Source organism: Choloepus didactylus, chromosome 8, assembly GCF_015220235.1.
Source record: "Choloepus didactylus isolate mChoDid1 chromosome 8, mChoDid1.pri, whole genome shotgun sequence".
Classification (NCBI taxonomy): domain Eukaryota; kingdom Metazoa; phylum Chordata; class Mammalia; order Pilosa; family Megalonychidae; genus Choloepus; species Choloepus didactylus.
In genome coordinates this window covers 59,608,934-59,629,961 of record NC_051314.1, presented here as the reverse complement: position 1 = coordinate 59,629,961, position 21,028 = coordinate 59,608,934, and the positions used below count along the sequence as shown (strand labels likewise).

Sequence of the window (21,028 nt, the reverse complement as noted above, 5' to 3'; positions counted from 1 at the left end):
AATAGCAACATTCAATGCCTGTTCAGGTTGCCAACTTCAAGCTACCACTGAAAAGATGAAAGGGAAATAAAGCTAGGACAGTAAATGTCAAAGGTTGGAATGGCTTTGCAAACCTGATTTCTTGAGGCCAGCATCTGGGCGGGTGTGATACAGCCTTCTGTTTTTCTTTAGAAATGGAGGCTTACTAACCTCGCCAGCTAAATAATCCTGCAATCATTTACTTGTTTGCAGAGGATGACACAAGGATCTATACTGATTCAGTTTTTCATTCAAAACCAACTTCAGGGCAGGAATAGATGAGTCCAATCAGGTCGTCCAGGGGCTCAGGTTCCTTTTGTCTTTGTGTTGATCCTATTTTGCCTTCTGTGGAGTGTTCTCCACACCGGAATCATTGACACCATCTTAGAAGCACCACTTCTGCAGGAAGAGGAAAGGAAGGAGATGGAGAACAAGCAGCTTCCTTTTAAGGAGGTAACACAGCAGTTTTACAGGTCACTTCTGACCATGGTCCATTAGCCAAACTTAGTCACATAGCTATGTTTAGATGCAGGGAAGGAGAAAATGTGGTCTCTAGCTGGGTGGCCATGTCTGCTGCTAAACTCCAGGGACAGGGAATTATTCTAGAGGAAGAATGGGTAGTAGGGCATAGTTAGTAGTCTCTACCGAAATGTTTCAGACACTGAGCAAAGTCATATAATGGATACAAAGAGAATCCCCAAGTTCCAGAACTTTCCCATCTTTTACACATGATGGGACAGGTAGACACTAAAACACCAGGTAGACTATAAAATCCATGAGGGAGGTACAAAATATCATCACAGTGGTGCACAGTAGAGAGATGGTCCATCAGTTTGGAAGGCTCAGAAATGAGGTGACTTTGAGAGAGAGGAAAGGGGAGAAAAGTGCAAGGAGAGCATTTTAGATGGAGCAGAGAGCCAGAAAGGAGAAAGTGGAGGGTACGTCTAAGAAAAGCAGGCATCATGGTCAGGATTAGCAACAGCATAGAGTATAGATCAGGGAATTATGGGAGAAGAGGCTAAGGACTTATTTTCTTTTTACCCTGGCATGGAAACTGGTGGAGGGTTTTTCGACGGGGCAGTGATATGATCAGGGCCACCTTTAAGACCATCAGTGAGTGAGTCTACAATGAGTAGGAGTAGGGAAAGACTGAATGTGGGAAAAAACAGATGGAAGGATAATATGATAGTGTGGCAAGGATTTTCAGGTAAGAGAATTTTGCAGAAAAAAAATAATAAAACATCTCTGAGATCACCCTTAATTACATGTTATTAACATATATTTATTGAATGCCTCCTATACTCTAGGTTGGTGGCTTTCAAGTTTTTCTGACCATGTACAGAAAGAAATACATTTCTCCCTCAATCCAGTTCCACCAATATATTTGGAAACAAAATTTCATAAAAACAATTCTTCAGCCAATACATTCTGCTATTTTCCTATTCTATTTTTTTTTTTTTCTTAATTCTATCTGGAGCCACAAAATTTATGTATAGTTTGAAAAAACACTGCTTTAGGCACCATGAGGAAAGCAGGAGGAGTACAGTACCAAAACTTATCCTGGTAATATAAAAGATTGTATCTGTTAAGGGAAGGAAAAACAGGCACAAACACAAATAATCACAAGGCAAGACAGGAAAATAATGGAATTTGGGGGCTGGAAGGGACTTGAGAAGCCATCTAATCTTAACTGTTTCATGTAATGACTGAGGAAACAAAGCTCAGAGATATCAAGTAACTTACTTAACAGCACACAGCAAGCTAGCAGCAGACCCAAGATCAGCAGAGGACAGATCCAAGTCTCCTCTTGGAACATTGTAAAATGGAAGAGCAGGGTTACAAAAATTGTGGTGTATTTTCATTTTAATTAAACCTGATTTGGGTTGAGCAAGTAATGCTTTTAATACACATACACACAAATACTATTCAGAAGTTCTATTCATGAGACAATTCCAGTGTTTATTTTTCAATATTCATTTATGATCTACTATAGTTAGTGTGGATTGGCAGTGGGAGACAGATTTGAAGTTGTATGATAAATGTCTTATTTCAGTCCTGTCAGTGTATCAAAAGCATAAATTTGAAGCTGTTAGACCCTTCTGGAATAAACACTGGCCAAATGGATCAATTCCCACTTACCCCTGTATCCCCTCTTTGTCAAGAAAACACTGGGGTGCCTTGACTCCCAGCCCTACCCAACATCCATGGATATGATCAGCTCATTACAAGTTTCTGTGCTTTTCTGAGTCACACTGTTGATCTTGGGTTCTCTGTTTTGTGGGACCATCTAACATCCAAGGTTATGGCTTTGATATGGCTGCTGAAAAAGTACTAAACCAGATGTTTCAGGAGCCACACCTTGTTGACTTTTTGCATATGTTCTCAGCTTGACCCTTGGAAAAATATTGTAAAGTGAACGTTGTTAATTTTACCAGTTAATGATGTCAAAACGTTCCATATGATAACCCATGCTAATGTTTTCAACACTAAACTCTCCTTAATTACTGTGTTTAATTTTTTAAGGCATTGCTCAATTAAAGCATGTTAAATTAATTAAGCTACTCCATGCTTTTCTGGTAGAGTTTAGAAAAGATTGATTGTGCTGATCTCCATTCTTATTTGCCAGGTTTAATAAGAAAGTTGGGTATTTTGTGGTATAACTGCAGGAGAAATATTTTTATGTTTGATTATCCAATTTATTTATACTTATAAAAGATAATTACAGTTTTTGCAAATTATATATTTCTAGCTTTTGTTTAAAATTTTTTAAAAAGGACAGTTTATGTGTGTATGTACATAATAAATATACAGGATAGGCTATTAGATGACTTATGAAACAGGTAATTTACTGTATTTTTCTTAGGCACTTCTGCCAGCATTTTGGTTAGAAATTTATAGAAAATTTTCATAAAATTTTGTAGCAAAACAAGATCCTTTACAGTTGCTTCTGGCACTTGTGGTTTGAATATAATTGTATTGCATTTTTTAGCAACTAAATGAATTCCACATGAAGAGAGCTTTGCTTACTCTTTGTCCTCTTCCTCTAATCCCACAGACGTCTTGCTGGAAATGCTTTGAAATACATTCCCAAGGGAGCATTTGCTGGCCTTTACAGTCTTAAAGTTCTGTAAGTAAACCCAGTGTTATTTGATATATTTCTGTTTTTAGAGTCATGTGGATGCTAATTCACTGGTGAAGATTGAGTCCCCCTAATAAACTAGTTGGATCCATGGGATAATTCATCTAACCCCAAGTCTACCTCCACTAGTACCATAGAACCATATTACACTTGGCTGCATTTGTGTGTGAAAAAACACATCTATTCTTTTCAAACATTAATATCTAAAGTTGTTTTCCTCTAAAAAACTAACTTATCAACTCAAACTTTTATTAAAAGAATATTTCTCTTTCTCTTTCCCTAAAATTATGAAGTTGAGGAGAGTGTCTTGAATCATTCTGGTCATTGAGTGAATAAATCACCCTAATGTTGAAAGAATGAGATCACAACTTCAAACTATTTTTGAAGTTTGTTTCCCTGTGACACACTGAATAAGGATCAGCTAAAAAATAGCAGGTTCATGTCCCACTGGTAAATAAATTGTGGAAAAACCTAGTTCAGAGTAGATATTCTATATAGTTTGCTTAATTAGGAAATATTGATTCCTTAAGAAATGTAAAAGTAGATTTTCCTGTTATTTAATGTCCAACTTCCCAATTTGTTTACCCGAAAACTCATTATTATAGAATACCTCCTTATTCTAGTAATGATGGCTTAATTTTCTTTAGGTTTGTTCATAGTAGGAAAAAAAGGTACCCAGGTAGAGAAAATAGATAATGCAAGTTGAAAGTCATACTTTAAATGAAAATTTTCTCTCGAGAAAATGCCCTGATTTTATTTTCTCTTTTTAAGATAAAAGTTGTCAACTCTAAAAAGGCATTTCATATATTTTTGCTTAATGAAAATTGCATTTCAGTGACTTGAGGGATGTGTGGGCTATAATAAAGCATTTTAACTATATGTAATATTTTGTTAAAAGTTATATTCAATAGCAGAGCCAGTTGTTTGGTCTGCTTAGGTGATTGGGTTTGTTTGTTTGTTTGTTTGTTTTTTCTCCTTTGGATTATTTTTATTATTGGCAGACATATTTTTAAGTTGTCATGTTGCCAAACACTAACATTAATTCACTGTGTGGTAAAATTCTGATTTGTAGCACCAGCTCTGATATGCCTATATCTCCATGAGCCCAGCAAAATATTGGGAACCATTCAGAAATATATCACATAAATCAAGTTTATATCAGAGAACTAGATGATGTTTTTTCCTGTGTTGAGCTATGTTCCACTAAATATTTGGAACACTTGTTAAATAAATTATAACTAAATAATTTTAGTTTAGTGCCTGGCCCATAGTAGACCCTCAGAAAATACTTTTTGAATGAATGATCCAGACTGATGACACAGACAAAACAAGGGCTTATCAACTTTTCCTTCATTTTGTATGTTGTAAACCTAATGCTGTATGTTTATTAATGAAATTTCTATTGCACACTAAACAGAAAAGTTGAGCCTTCATATCTGATATAGGCTTCTACCTGCAGGTAGACTTTATTTACCCAGAATGGTCCTGCACATGCTTTGCTGCTTCCCATGGCAAAATTTTCCTGAAAGTTTCAGAGAGCATTGGATTAATATGATTTAAAAATGAAAATCTTAGATTGCCTCTATAGCTTACCATTTCAATGTACTTTTTCTACCAGAAAAAAAAAAAAAAAAAAGAAAATGAAATACAGTGTTTATACAGAGAGGGTTTTAAATCATTGTGTTCCTGTTTTCTGTGTGGGCTCAGGTTCAGCAAAAGTTTGATACGTGTGACACTCAAAGTGGGCATAAAACAAATAATCACTGAAAATACACAGACCAATAAATATGGCCCATGCCATTGAGAGCTTATAATCTAGTAGTACACTGGTAGATAAACAGATCACCTCTGGTTCCTGTGGAAAGTATGTGTAGAAGTGTGTGGATGGCACTGTGGAACTATAGAGGTTAGCAGGATTCAGTCCATTTGGATGGTTCAGAATCAGTTTCCTAGGAGAGATGTTTTCCCAAAGAGAGGACCAGGAGCTGACTCTTGAGACAAATAAGAATTGGCCAACCAAGTAAGGTGGCCGAAGATGCTGTAGACTTAGGGGACAAAATGCACAGACAGAGGCAGGAAATACCTGACTCCACAGCCAGCCTCAAGGAAGGTGGTAGAGAGTATTCAGGAAGAGATGGATGGTATCTGGAGAAGAGCCTGGAGAGGCAGAACAGGTCCTGATCGCAGGGATCGTGTGCGCCATGACAAGATACTTTGTGTTGTCATGTTCCAGGCATGATAAGGAGCCAAGGAAGTCATGTAAGCAAGGGGAAGGCATGTTCAGATTTTGCAGTTATACTAGAACACTGTCCATGTGAAGAGGGTACAAGAGGAACAAGCCCCTGCCAGGAATCATATTCTCTTCTCCCTTTAAGATATAAATATTCAATATTCCCTTAACATTAAAGACCAGCATTCAACAAATGTACACAATTTTCAAATATTTTGGTATTAGAGCAATGTTTCTCAACCATGGTGGTTCTGGCCTCTATGGAGTATTTTGAACAACTTGTGGGGACATCTTTGGTTGTAGTAAGGTATTCTCTGATGTGCTGCAAAAAGAATTCTGCATTCACTTGACTTTTGCCTGTACCACCATAACAAATATAAATCAGTAATACTTGAATTCATAATAATACCAAAATATTTTGCCAGATGTTCTGGAAGAATCTAATTTTTTGGACAGGAAAAAATCAAATGAAATAAATACATTCTCTCAAGCCAATTGAATAATTAACTCAGTTTATACATCCTGTCTAGTCCAGTATTGTAGGATTTCTAACTACCTATCTAGTTGAAAATGGTGTTCATGCAGTAGAAGAGTTCCCTTATAAGCCACAAAACAAATTAAAGTGATATAACTGAGGGGATCTGAAACTTCTTTAAAAACAGCTGTCATTAAATTAGCAGAGAAACATGAAACAAAGGAGTCCCCTGAATTTTGTTAATACTAATTTGTTAGTATTTTTCACTATTGCCTTTTTTAATTTTTGGAGCACAACCACATAAAATCTTTCTTGTGACAACTGCATAATGATTTATTTATTTGTGGGTGATGTGTTGCTCTTTCAATCTTACTCTTACACCATCCAGCAGAGTCTACCACCCAACTTCTATGGAGCAGTTTTGTGACTGTTTCATTTTCCAAACTAACTTCCCTTCTCTGTTGCCTATCAAGGGAAATGTTCTCCAGGACCTTTTGAAGTACAATAAAACAAATGATGTTTGCCTCAGCAAGTAATTGAATTTTAAGACAGGAGAAATGTTCTCTGTGATACTTCAACACCATACTGTCCTGCATCAAAACATAGAGAATTATTTTAACACTACTCTTACATATAAGGAGCACTCACTTGTGAGAATATCTATGTTCATTTGTGAGTGTCACACTTCCTCATTTTTTCTACCACAATGTGTGTAATTTGCCTTGTCATGCTATCTTTATTTTAATAAAGGTTATTTCCTTCTTTCCCATATAATATACAATAACTATGGTCTAGTATTATATATCATAACTCTAATTTTTACTTAGGTATCCATGGAGACATCTGCTCCATTTCCCTGTTCTTGGACAGGATGGCTTCTGACCATATTATTTTTCTCACACCCTATCATATTCATTATAACTAGAAGCAAGTCTAACTTGTTCATAAAAACATCTCCTAGGGTAGTCACACCTCTGTATTGTGTATATAGTGGCACATATATTACTGTATTGTAAATTACTACTCTTTTGTTTCTTCTTTATGATACAGGTAGGGCATTGCATTATATTGATTTTTTCTTTGAAATGATATTTGTAGATAGGCTAGATTTTTATAAATTTCATTTAAGTGTAAAAGGCATTACAAAATATTTACTATTGAAAGGGAGAATTGAGTTTAGTAGGGTTGAGAACCACAATGCTGGAAGTAAAATCCTGAAAAGACAGGCCTGTCTCAACCCTCACAGAAACTCTCTTAAGTGTTTTATAAAATCCAAAGATGGTTGGGAGAAAGAAATAACTTATTATATTGTATCATGATGAGAAAGATAATATAAAAGTAATAGCCAAATAACAGATGTTGTATGATTTTACTGTTAGCTAACTAGAATATGTAAACTCAGAGTCTTAAAACTTAGAATACAGGATACCTAGAGATAGACAGAAGCTAGAGAAGGGGGAGCAGTTACCTAATATGTACAGAATTTTTAATGAGGTTGAACTTATATGTTTGGAAATGGGTAGAGGCAAGGGTAGCTCATTATTGGGATTATAAGTAGTAGTGCTGCATTGTAGGTGAATTTGTTGAAAGGGGTTGTTTAGAGTCACACATGTCACTGATTAACACTACAAATATAAATAAGTTCTCGCATGAACTAGTACAAATGTACAACACTTGTAGAGTTAATAATAGAGTGGTATATGGGGGAAAATTATCTATTGCAAGCTACTGACTATAGTTAAAAGTAATAGCTTAATATTCTTCCATCAACAGTAACAGGTGTACCACACCAATGCTAGGGGTCGATAAGAGGGGAGAATAAGTGATTTGGGTGTTTTGGGTTTTCTTTTTTGTGTCTGATATTTTTCTTTTTAGAACAATGAAAATGGTCTAAAACTGAGTGTGATAATTGATTATACAACTAGGTAATGATACTGTGAGACATTGATTATATACGTTGAATGAAATATATAATACGTGAATATATCTCAATAAAGTCTGCAGATTCAAAAAACAGTAATATTCCGCTGACCCTGACCTGTATAAGAAGAGTAAGGAAGACAGATAGTAAAAAAAGAGAAAAATAATAGTGGTCTAGTCAATTAAGATGGACAATGAAGATAGCTACAGCCATCTATGGCTAGGACTGTTTTCTATCTGAAACTTTGTTACTGGGAGCTCTGAAACTGAGTGAAAGATAACTAATATTTAAGATTATTATCCCTATAAATATTGACCATAATAAAAAAAAATGTTGTTGGTTCCGTATTGTGAAAGATCTAATCCAGTATAATTCTGACCCTAGCTATCCTCGACAATATTTCATTTTCTTGTGTAGGCCATTCTGTTAAGGATTGGCTCATCCTCTTGCCACCCACCACCAAAACTGAAGACACGTGGAGGGGATGGGTAGAAAGAAGGAAAGTCACAATTAGCCAAAATTCCCTCATTCCTATGTAGACCCAGGCCAGAGCCTTTAGAGTTATCTGTTATTAAACCACAGGACAGTTAGGCAGAGGCAATAACTAGGAATCAGAGACCATCATGTCACTAAGTCCCTATTGTAGTTCGCCAGGGCTGCTGTAACAAAGTACCACAGACTAGTTAGCTTAAACAACAGCAATTTATAGTCTCATAGTTTTGGAAACTAGAAGTCCAAATTCAAGGTGTTGGCAGGGCTGTGCTTTTTCTGAAGTCTGTAGTGTTCTAGTGGTGGATTGCTGCAATCCATAATTCAAACTCTGCCTCTGCCACATTGCCATCTCTCTCCTCGTCTATCTCTTCTTCCTGTGTCCAGATTTCCTCTCTTATAAGGACTCCAGTCATACTGGATTAAGGCCCACCTGATTCAGTTTGGCCTCACCTTAACTGATAATAACTTCTTCAGAGATCCTATTTACAAATGAGCTCAAATCCCTTGGACCAGGGTTTAGGATTTGAACATGTCTTTGTGGGATACATGATTCAATCCATAACAGTCCCCTTTCAACAAATTATTTCATCTCCCTCTGTTTCTCTGTACCTATTTTTATTAGTCCTGTTGGCAAAAAGATAACCAAAAATTGTGCAGTTAGAGCAGCATGGGGATGCTATATGAAAAAAGTAAATATTTTAAAACAACTCTGGGAAAGAAATTAAGAAAATATGAAATCATCTTTATCCCTAGAGAATGTGTTTCATTTTCCTCTCTTACCCTATGTGAATGATAAAAATGAAGTTATTAGTGCCCAGACTCATATTTAGCTCCTGTTACATTCTGCTTATATTTAATATATTCCATTAAGAAGTATTTGCAGAAGAAATCAACAGCCTTATTGTGACTGCTTTCTGTTTTAATTGCACTCCATAGTAAACCCTTTAATTGTTTTGCCTCCCACTGGAATATCTTAAATAGAAACAGAATTTTCTAATTAATTCTCTGGAGACTTATAAGGATATAGTAGAGATAACTTGTTCTTGTTTTGTATTTGAAAGTAATTTAACAAGTGTTCTTTATTTAAGGAGAGAGTAGAACTCAAATTAAGTTTTTTTGTTTTTTTTTAAATTTATTTTTGATGTTTTACTGGCAGAAGTGGGTGAAAAATGAAATTGCTGGGAGGTAGCTCATGTATAGCCTTAAAAGTTATTATTATTAAACTTTTTTAAGCTCCATTTACTGAAACAAGATATATAAGCTATTGAGAAAGTTTGCAATTCTCCAATGAAGGAAAGCTATCCAAATGCCTCTTACACTCCCTTCCAATTTTCCAGATATTTTAGGAAAACCATATTTTAAGTGTTTTACTCTTTGGTTAGCAAAGCCTGGAAGGACAATTCAACACACACTTTGTACCAATAATACATCACCTACAGAGTTTAGACATCAGGTAAGTCCATTATCTGTATCTTACATTATTTAAGTATACCACAATTAATGGGTGACTTAAAAACATTTTTGTGAAGTTAAAATTAGATAATGGATTGAAAATCAGGAAAGTGTAAAGTAACATAAAATATAAACTTGTAATATTCAGGTAAATTGTGCTAATACGGAATTCATGCTACAAAACTTCCAGTTCCCTAACTGGTAAGGGAAGTGTGAAATCTTCCTAAAACTTGACTTTGACTATGAGGAAACAGCTTGTTTTGAGATTTGATTTATTAAATTTTAGTGTAACTCAAGTTTAACATAATGAAACTGATTCCTTGAGTAGAACTACAGGCATACAAATAGAATTATATTCCTTAGAAAACAGATTCCCAGCAATGGAGAGAAAAGTATAAATTATGGTCTCCAAATATTTTTCATATCATGATACTATTTCATATTTGTAGATGAAATTCATATTTGTGTGTAAGAAGTAGTGCAAATACTTTTATATTTTAATCCTCAAAAACCTTTTTGAATCAAGTATTGTTCCCATTAGACAGGTTTTAAAACTAAGAGTCAGAGAAGTTAAATGGTTTTCTCAAGTTCACCAAGACTGAAACTTGAGCCTTATCTCCAAGTCCAGTGCTGCCTGGAGTTCAGGTGAAAATGTTCTATTAAAAATATTCAGCATAATAATACTATGTGATGGTAGCACAATACTATAACTAACAATGCTCAATGTGAGTGTGGTTGAAAGGGGAAGGCTAGGGTTGTGTATGTCACTAGAAGGAAAGCTAGAGGATAAAAAATGGGACTGTTTAACATAGCAAACACTATAATAGACGATGGCTGTGGTTAGTTGTACAAATATAAGAAAATTCTTACATGAACTAGAACAAGAGTACATCACTGTTACAAGCTGTTAATAATAGGGCAGCATATGGGAAAAAATACAATTATCGCAAACTAAGGACTATAGTTAACAGTGACGTTGTAAGATTCTTTCCTCTATTGTGACAAAGGCACGAAAGCTACGCATCAATAATAGGGAGGTAGCAAGAGTATGGGACTTTTTCTTTCTTTCTTTCTTTCTTTCTTTTTTTTTTTTCAGAAAAATTAGAATGTTCTCATATTGATTGTGGTGGTGAATGCATAACTGTGATTACACAAGAGCCACTGATTGTACACTTAGGATGGATTTATGGGTTGTGAATACAATTGTTTTTAAAAAAAGAGATACCATGTCTACACCATGTAAAAAATATATAATTCAGCATAGAATAGGTGGGAAGTTCTCAGCATGTGGTACCCTGCTCAGCAGCATAAGCCTCACCTCAGCACTTGTTACAAATGCAAATTCTCTGACACCTCCCCAGACCTACTGAACCAGAACTTTCGGGTGGGGCCCAATGATCTGTTTTAACAAGTCCTCCAGTGGATTCTAATGAACCCTATAGTAATAACCGCTGACACAGATTATTTCTTTTTCTCCAACTCACTAATTAGAATGTTACACCCAGTACAATCCCAGTGTATCACTAGTTTGGAGAAGCAATTTATTAATTCATAGAATAATGGCCAACCTTTATTGAATGCTTACCTGGTAGCAGGTATTGTTCTATGAACTCTCCCTCATCGAACCATCCACTAAAGCCCCAAGTAATGGGTGTTATTATTACTGCCCCTGAGGCCTGGAGAGAGTGAGTGATTTCCTCTAGGCCACATAGCTAGTGCAGACAGGAAGTGAGCTGATTCTAGGGTACATGCTCTCAACCATGCCCTAACTATAACATCCACCATATGACCTGTGTATTTGTACATTTGGCAGTAAATTCCCCAAGAGAATGCTGCATGGAGCAGTGGAAAGTACATCAAGCTTTGGAGTTAAACACCCCAGGGGTTGAACCCCAGCTAATCAACTAATGAAAAGAAACCTCAATTGTGGAGATGAGCAATCCGGGCAATTTGTTTCCGAAATCCAAATATAAGTTTGTGACCTCATAAGTACAGATAATTCCTAAAAATTTCTGCTTTCCAGAAATAGTCTTCAGCCTCAGGCTTACATGGACCATGAAATATTGAAAAAATGTGCTGCAAAATTATTGTGTAATAAACATTTATGAATAAGGTAGCAAAATGTAAGGAATCTAAAGGGAATTTTTTTTTCCATGCTATTTCCTACCAGCAGTGATATATTTTTATTTCATTGCTGCCAGGTGTTTCCATTTTGTAATCCCCATGTTCTGGAAAAAAAAAAAAAAAATGTCCAAACTAGGAGAGCAAAAGCACAAATGCTTCACAAAAGGAATTTGTTTTATATCAAAATGCAGCCATGCACCAGGAGGGAGAATATCCTTAATAGCCTTCTACTAGTCTGCTTGTTTCCATTTTGTCTCATCTGTACAGCCACCAGAGTGATCCTTTAAAATTATAAATAAGATCACATCATTCCCCTACTTAAACCCTCCAACAGGGGTTTTTTATTACACTTAAAGCCTTATAGCCTTATCATGGCCTCTGGTTCTCTCTACCATTCTCTTGCCCTCACTCATTCCATCTCAGCCAGGATCAAGACTTTGCTACTCCTTTAACAAGTCAAGTCTCAGTTTGCCAAAGACGCTGTAACAAATTCTACACAATGGATTGGCTTAAACAACACGAACTTATTGGCTTATGGTTTTAGAAGACAGATGTCCAAAGTCAAGGCTTTGGCCTAGCCGGTCTTCCTCTCTGAGTCTGTAGTGTTCTGGTGATGGCTTTCCCCTGGGTTTCTTGACTCGCATGATGACTCGTGTGATGGCAGCCCTCCCTTACAGTGACAGCTTCGGTCTCCTTCTGTGGCTTTCTCTGACTTCTGGCTTGTCTATATAATAAGACTTCCAGGAATATGGATTAAGGCCCACCCCGATTTAGTTTAGCCACACCTATATAGGATTTTAGGAGATCCTATACTCACAAATGAGTCCACACCTTAATTGATAGTATATCTCAAAGGGTCCTATTTACAAATGGGTTCACACCCAGAGGAACACAGATTAAGATTAAGAACCTGTCTTTTGTTGGGGCACATGAGTCAGTCTACCATAGCAAGCAAGCTCTGGCCTCAGGGCCTTTATACTTGTTCTTCTCTTTTCCTCAGTTCCCCTCCCCAGCTACTCACATAACTCATGCCCTGACTCCCATTCTAGTCTCTGCTCAAATATCTCCTCCAAGAGGCCTTCCTTGACTACCTTTTAAAAAGAAAATGTCACTCCTTCTTACCATCTATCCTAATCCATGTTTTGTTTTTATTCATAGTACTTATCACTGGTCACTTGTTATTTTCATTTGTTTATTTTTAATTATCTGTCACTCCTCAAAGGAATTTAAGCTCCCCAAGGGCCCGGGCTTTGTCTGATGCCAGACTGTTTTCTTGCCACCTAGAACAGTGCCTGACACTGTTAGGGTTAATTATTGTTAATTTTCTTTAACATTTTTCCTTCTTTATTTGTTTTAATGTGCAGTATGCTGCAGAATAATCAGCTAAGGCAGGTACCCACAGAAGCCCTCCAGAATTTGAGAAGCCTTCAATCCCTGTAAGTATAGTTGAAATTGTGAAATACATTTAGGAACACTTGGAAAGGAGCATTTAAATGTCCAACCGGCCATTTCAGTATGTTTCCTTGTTTGGGGGTCAGACCTAAATAAACCGTGAGTGAGAATTCCCTTTAGAGCAACAATTCGTCACATCCTCATTAAACATGTGTGGGAGGGACCAGTGTTTGAGTTTGGGGTTTCTAGCGAGACTTAATTCCAGTGCTCCCAGTCAAAAACCTCTTATCATATATGCTGGTATCACTGGGATCTCAGGCAAAACATCTACTTCCAGGATTTTGTCCTACATTCCTCCACAATATTTAAGTTCCTAAATTCAAATCAGTTACAATACTTTCCTTTTAAGAAAAACGGATGTCACTCACAATGTAGACATCCTGGCATCTTCAAATTATCCTCTTTTTAGCTTATCTGAGTGGCCTTGTAATCAAATTTTGCTGAATCAAATATGGACTAAATTTTTAAAGTTCTGTATATTCATCAGGGATCCTCAACTTAGTAGGCTGAGATCTACTAGTCTATCTTGCTGCCCAGGTCTGCAAAACAAAAGCTTCCCCATCACCACAGAGGCATACAAATATACTCATAAACAATCCCTTGATGCACATGTAAACATCAGAATCATACCACACACACCACCACCACCACTGCACACAGACACACCACAACAGACACACAAACAAAACCAGCAATGGTGTTGATGTTCCCTTCTCTGAATCCACAACTTTTTCATCAGTGCTATCCACCCCTCATTGATTTAAAATAAATCAATAAATAAAAATTAGTTATTCCTCTCAGAAAGAACATTCTTGCCAGATAGGTGTTTTGGAACTTGGCTTGTAAGCAATTGTTTACAACAATTAATTGTTAAGACTATGCCTTGACTACTTTGTCAGTAAATCTTCATCTTCTCAGAATGTATTATATGTGTTTACATGTTGCATAGTTTCTGATATACACATGTGTAATATATACGCTTATTTTGTTGACACTGGAGGTCCTCATCTGTCAAGCAAAATATTGGTTTCTGGTCTTGAATGCTGAGGGAGAGAAATGCGTTAAAATGGCAACGAAATATCTCTAGTTGAAAATCATTGTAAAGAATCCATTGGCTAACAATTACATATAGGTTTTTTAATGCCTTTTACTGAGGTGACACAAGAGAAGAGGAATTTGAGATTTGTAGTTTATACTTTCTTCCTTTGATCTTTTTTTTTTTTTTAATGAAAGAAAATCTGCATTTGAGAGCATTTTAAGCTTTTTACTCCAGTCAAACAAAGTGACCTCCTGGGTTTTCACCAGCCTATAGAAAAACAAGCTTACAAGGGCCCTTTGTGGTTTGGGAGGGTCTGGTACATTTTCAGGAGCTTCTTAATGACATGACAGCATCGCTCCTCCTTTGTTGGAGAAGCCTTTTCCTGAAGGAAAGAACCAGCAGCCAGAGAAGCAAAACAACCTTGAGTTGGGTTGCCTGTGTAAGAGCTTGGGGATCTGGTGGCTGAATGGAAATTGAGATAAGGGTAGCGGCCAATGGGAACTTTAAACAGCTGTGAGGCAGGCAGAAGATAGAATGATAAGAGTTTGTAACTAAAGCCATTATCATCTGAAAGAAGACCACAAACAGAAGACAAACAGAAGTGAACTCTTTGAGGCAAAGAAACCCATCAATCTTTTGTTCACTCAAACTGGGTAGTGCCTCTCTGATAAAGGTGTTCAGATTTCATTTCTTAGGGTTCAGATATTTACTGCTCACCAGGTGTCTCTTGCTTTTGGTTTCTGGTTCACAAAAACAATTGCATTTGGAAACCTTATAAATATGTGTTCCCTGTGAAAAGGCCAAGACTTAACTTTCTAGTATGACGCTTACAACCAAACTGAGATATTTGGGTAGATGTTCGGCCCTATGCAGGTTGGATTGCATCGGCTGAGCTGTAGAGTGTTTGTAAGGAACCCCTTTGCCCAAAGCACAGTCAGGCCCATGGGAAGTATAGAATGTTGGCCATGTGTGCTGCTGCACCACCTTTTTTCACTGATATCTGTTGTGCTGCTTTGAGACAAAAATTTAAAGATTTGACAAAAGGATTATAAACATAGGCTTACCCACCAACCATGCAGACACTGTATGGTACCCACTGGGGTAAACAACCAGGCCAGTTTGGAATGTTCATGGCACTGAGAGCCCTTTAAAATTTTAATACTGTCCTACCTTTAAACTATTTCTCCTGCTTCCTTTTAAGCAGTCCCAAAAATTTAAAAATTAGTTGTGTGTTAAATGGATCAGTACAAACCTGCACTCCTTATCCATTCTCCATTCATTTTCCATGCCATACTTTAGCCTTTGTGCTACTTCCGTATCAGTATGAGTAATGTCTTGTCCCTGCTGCCAACACCCAGGAGGCCACCACTCAGTTACCCAACTCTTATTGCCCTGGGGTTATAGATCTCTACTTAGCCCTTTTTCTACTTGGGCCCCCCTTTTTTTTTCCATTCTTTGGAATCCACGTGATTTTTCTCCACTTTATGATCTTCCTTGCAGTATACATTCACTCTGCAAGAAGCACTCTGCTCTCCATAGAGTCTGCATGTGTATCATCCCTACACATGTAACTTCTAAAGTGGGGCTTCTCAACCTCGGCTGCAAATAAGAATCATTTGGAAAGTCCCAAAACCCAGGCTGTGCCCCAAGCCAATTAAAATCATAATCTCTGCAGATGGGACCTAAACATCAGTATTTTCTAACTGGTTTAATTATATAGTTAAGTGTTTCTTAAGGTGAGGCTTAGGAAAAACTGGTGTCCTGCAGTAGAAGATCTGCAAAATGTTCTCCTGTACTCTTTTCAGACATGAGATAATAGCAACATCCATACTTTGCATTCTGGTATGAACTAATATTATACTTAGAATATAAAATAAAAGTCAGTCGTTGCCTTATTTTTTTTTAATTGTAAACAGCTCACATCTCCCTATTAGTTCTACTGACAACTTGAGACAGGTAAAGTTAAGAAGACACTTGCTGTATTACTCTGCCACTCAAAGTCTGCAGACTGACAGCATAGCATCAACACCACCTGAGATAAGGTGGAATCTCCGGCCTCACTCTAAACTTTACTTAATCAAAATCTTCATTTTAACAAAATCCTCAGGAGATTTGTGTACACATTACATTTGAGAAATTAAAACTTTTAATGCTTGATTACACTAACAAAGTGGTCTACAGACTGAAAATGGCCAACAACTACTGAAGTAGATAATTTGTACACTTTGCTCCACTTAAATAAACTTGGTTTCATTGAACAAAGTTTAAGAAAGTTGATATATTAAAATTGGTAACATTGCTGTGAGGAGGAAAGAAATTGTACTTATGTTTCAAGGAATGTAATTTTCTACTTATGCCACATAAACAAAAGATATTTTGTTTTGGTCATAAAGAAAACACATAGCTACATTCGTGTTCTTTTAACTCTGTCCTCGGCTATAGAATAAGAAGGCAGATCCATGTACCAGACCCAAGCAGTCCGGAGCCTGACCCTGTACAACATGTACATTTGGCTTCTGACATGATAATGGCTTCCCAGACACCAACTGGATTTTTGTAATGTAATCAAATATAACTTAATTTCCTTTCTGCTTTTTGGAAGGGAATAGGAAATGTAATCAAAATTTGCAGTGAGTTGGATTTCAACAAGACCCTTTAGGCATTATAGTTATTTGAAGACTAGGGTCAGATTACAGTGATTTGGCAGAAATTCAAAACTTAACCTCTCTCATACACTCACACCTTTGTATTGATAGTTAAGAAGTCAATCTACAAAATGACATCACGTCATTTGTTGATAGTCATTACTGGAGTTCAGGCATCTCACTGTCATTAGTCAAGTTCAGGATGATCAAAGAGAATTAAATATTCATGTTGTCCAGTTAACCAAAGAATTATTTGATGCATGTTGGTTTTCATTCCAAGTCTGCACTAGTGAAGCTAATTGTGGAATATATGCAATCAAAATGATAATTGGTTGGCAAATAGGAGATGAAAGGAGAATTAGAAATGTCTTTATTATTGTCTCTATTCTCTAATCTTGAGTTAATGAACAGAGATTCATTTTCAGAATAGAAAACTGTATTTTAAAACCCAAGAAGAATGAGTAATTCATGCCTGGAACATGATCTCCCATGCATCTCATTGTGATATCAACTTTGGAGCTACATAACCCTAGACCCTATGAAATATCAATAACTTCACCCAGATAATTCAAAGTAGGGTTTTGCTGACAATAGTCAATAGTCAAAAAAGAATGACAGTTGGCGAGGAGTGCTTTTGGGAAGAGGCCATGCTGCAGGAGTCTGTCTTTCAGGCCTTTTCTTGTTGGCAGATCTCTGCAGATATAACTGGATAGGAGTATTTTGCAATACAATATGGCATATTTCTTTTTCAAAATAGTTTTATATAAATTCTATTTTTAAGTTACTCAAAGGTATCGTAATTTAGTGTAACATTTTAAAGTATAACTGAGTCTGCAGGAATTAGTCAAATAACCCAGTTTGGTTTTTGCCTTTGCCCTTTTATGTTTAAAAAAAAAAACAAAAACAATCTTTTCACCATAGCTTAGTGGTTCAAAATTAGAACTAAAGGTAGAAGAACATTTGAAAACAGGAAATTCTCTGTTAGCTACAATTTAATCTCTGTTTTTATAGAATATTTAAGAGGTTATTAAAATTATTAAAAATAAAAACTAACAGATATTGGGACTAAAAAGTTAATATGACATATCACCATTTTATTGTCATGTGAAAGGATATAGAATCCTAAGAGTTTTAGAGCTAGATATGAACTCCCACTACGTGTGTGTGTGTAATCAATTACTATTTCAAAGTTGATAGTTTGTAGATAGAAAATCAAGGCACCAGAATATGTACTATATGTAGTACCTAGTAGGCATTGAGTAAAGCTAGTGAATGAAAAATGAATTGTATAGTGACCTAGCTATCCAGCTGACAGAGCTCAGAGCCTAAGTTGCATAACTTCTAGCGTTTCTTGCTTAGCTAGCTAGTTCTCTAGATTATTAAATGGTAATACCTCCAACTACAAGTAGTGCCTTAAGAATGTGTAAATCTAAAATATTTTTGCAAATATTCCTACTTGTTTAAAACGGATAGGAGACAAATAACTAAGTGTGCTGGATTAAAGTTTTGTGTAGAAAAAATGAGAAAATCATGAAGTGGAATGTTGAAAAATGATATTTGTAATTTTCCCAATGATGTGAAGTTGGAAATAAGTTTTGATTAATTTAAGAATAAAATTCTTATAAAACTCAAAAAAAAAAAAAAAGTGAGTGAGAGAAATAGATGAAGAGGAAGAGGTGGGGCTCATGGTGCAGAGCAGAAAGTAAGGTGAGCCTAGAACCAGAAGCAGTTTTCTCCCATTAATATTCAGGAACTTATTAGGTTACAGACCCAGGATGTAGAACAGGAAGGAAGTAACAGAAGATGTAAACAGACAAAAAGAAGTAAACAGACAAAAGGAGAGGAAAGAAAGGTAACAAAGAGGATAAGATTAAAGGATTGAAGGGTGTAAAAAATGCAGTGCTTTAGTGTTGGTGACATTCTTCCTTCCACTAAAACAGTCTCCAGAGAAAAAAGGAAGGCACAAGTCTACACAATAAAATAAACAGGTGCCCCTCCCCACACACCCAAAAGTTAGCATATTGGATATGTATTGGGATGGAGGTAGACCTATAAGTTCTAAAGGATAAGAATTTTTCTGTTGCGCTGTAAATACTTTATCTCATGGAACCATATGCAAATCAGCACCCAGTGAATTCTTATAAGGTGGAGGAGTTTTGCCCTGCTCCACCCGCCTCCCAATTTAAACATTAAGGGAAAAATAATTTTAGAGGCAAGGCCCTTTCTTCAAATGTTTACAAGAAGATAGGGCTAAAATTGGAGCATGGTCCTCAGAATCATATATGATGGGGAAAAAGTGAGCACTTAATGCAAGTTGCCACACATGAAAGATTCTTACAGGAAGTTATCTGCAAGGGTTATGATAAACCTCATATATGATAGTCATATCAGATAGATAAATGTCTGAAAGACAACACTGACATTATGGAATGAAAAGTAAAATAATATATGTATATTTTTTTTTACTTGTGATGTAAAATGAAGGCTAACTTTGGAAATAGATTGAAGTCACTGGAGAAGCTAAAGGGATGATGGAGAAAGACACATTGTCAGGACAGCAAAGTGTTTTTCGCTTTTCAGGAAAATGAGACCTGTGATGAATTGTCATAAGGCACATAAAGAAAACAATAGAAAATAGGAATGTTGCAGAGACAACAATCAGAATGCAGAACTGAGTCAACCCCCATGGCTATGAAAGCAGCACCTTTATATGCATCGTTCCACTTAATCTTCCCAGCAGCTTCACGAGTGTGGTGGAGGCGCTGAGATTATCCCTTCCTTAGTGATAAAGGAGCAAACCTCTCAGAAAAGTTAATTGACTTTCCCAAGGTCACAAGGCTAGTAATGGAGCCAGCTCAAGAAGAGTCTGGGATAAAAACTGTGGTCTGTCTGACCCCAGAATCTGCTCATTTACCACCATACTGTCTTGCCCCCCTTTGCAGGGAATGGACACACAACAGAGAGCACTAATGAGAGAGAAGGGAAGGCTTGACAGAAACCTGTATTATCTCTAGCCCTATAACTATTTAAAAGAAGAAAAGAAAAAAGAAAGAAAAGTTGTAATGCTGCAGGACAGAAATAAAAAAAAAAAAAAATTGAACAAGGAAAGGAAACAATATTCACTAAAGTATATGCCAGGCACCTTTTTTTTGGCTTTTGGTCATCAGAACCTTCATTTTTGGTGAGGTAAAAATTGTCTCCACTTTCCTGATGAGGAACCTATAGTTGAGAGAAGTTGGGGTATCTTGCCCCAATTGCAAAGTGAAGAGTTTACTAGACAAAGAACAGGGAAGAACATTCCAGACAGAGGAAACCACATGTGCAAAGACCCTATGGGAGGTGGAGAGGGGTAGCCTGTTATATCAGGGAACAAAAGGAAGGTCTGTATGACTGGAACAGGAAGGAGTGAAATTGTGGTGAAGAGAAGTACGAGGGTGGCCAGGCCCTTTGACAGTCATTTGGGACATGTCAAAGATTTCAGTCTATTGTAAGAACAGTGGGGATCCACTGGAGTGTTTTAAGCAAGAGAGGGCATAATCAGATCTGTGTTGTTGAAGTAGTCCCGGGAGAGACAGGAGAACTTTACCAGGAGGGGTGCAGTGAAGATGGAGAAAGGGAAATAAATTTGAGAAATACTTAGGAGACGAAATTGTCAGTAATGGTCAGTATTTGATAATGAATTGGCTTTGAGGGATGAGAGAAAGAATGTTGAGGATGATTCCTAAATTTCTGATTTATACAAGTGTGCAGCTAATGAAGCCATTTACTGAGATGAAAACCACTTTGAGAGGATTACATTTGGGGAGGCAGATGGTAGGAGATCATAAGCTTTGGTTTTGAACGCTTGTGTTCAGGAGTATTTGCAACAATTAGATAGAGATGTCATATTGACACCTGGAAATCCAGATCAGGATCTCAGAGAAAAGTAAAATCTATGTTACACCCATCTACCACGTATTTTTCTTCACAAAGCACTTTTTTATAATGATTCATTTGATTATCTGAGAACTTTTAGATAATGTGCCCATAAGGGACCATGTC

The 21,028-nt window shown here is 36.6% G+C and overlaps 1 protein-coding gene across 2 annotated transcripts in view; it reads left to right on the top strand.

Annotated features, from left to right (window-relative positions):
• Positions 1-21,028, top strand: part of LGR5 (leucine rich repeat containing G protein-coupled receptor 5) — a 134,303-nt gene that overhangs the window by 73,781 nt on the left and 39,494 nt on the right. Inside the window, exons 3-4 of one of the 2 annotated variants that reach the window (XM_037847695.1) lie at positions 3,074-3,145; positions 13,216-13,287. In XM_037847695.1, coding sequence (XP_037703623.1) covers positions 3,074-3,145; positions 13,216-13,287 — 144 coding nt within the window. The remainder of the gene's footprint in view (positions 1-3,073; positions 3,146-13,215; positions 13,288-21,028) is intronic. The other variant, XM_037847696.1, reaches the window with a different exon arrangement.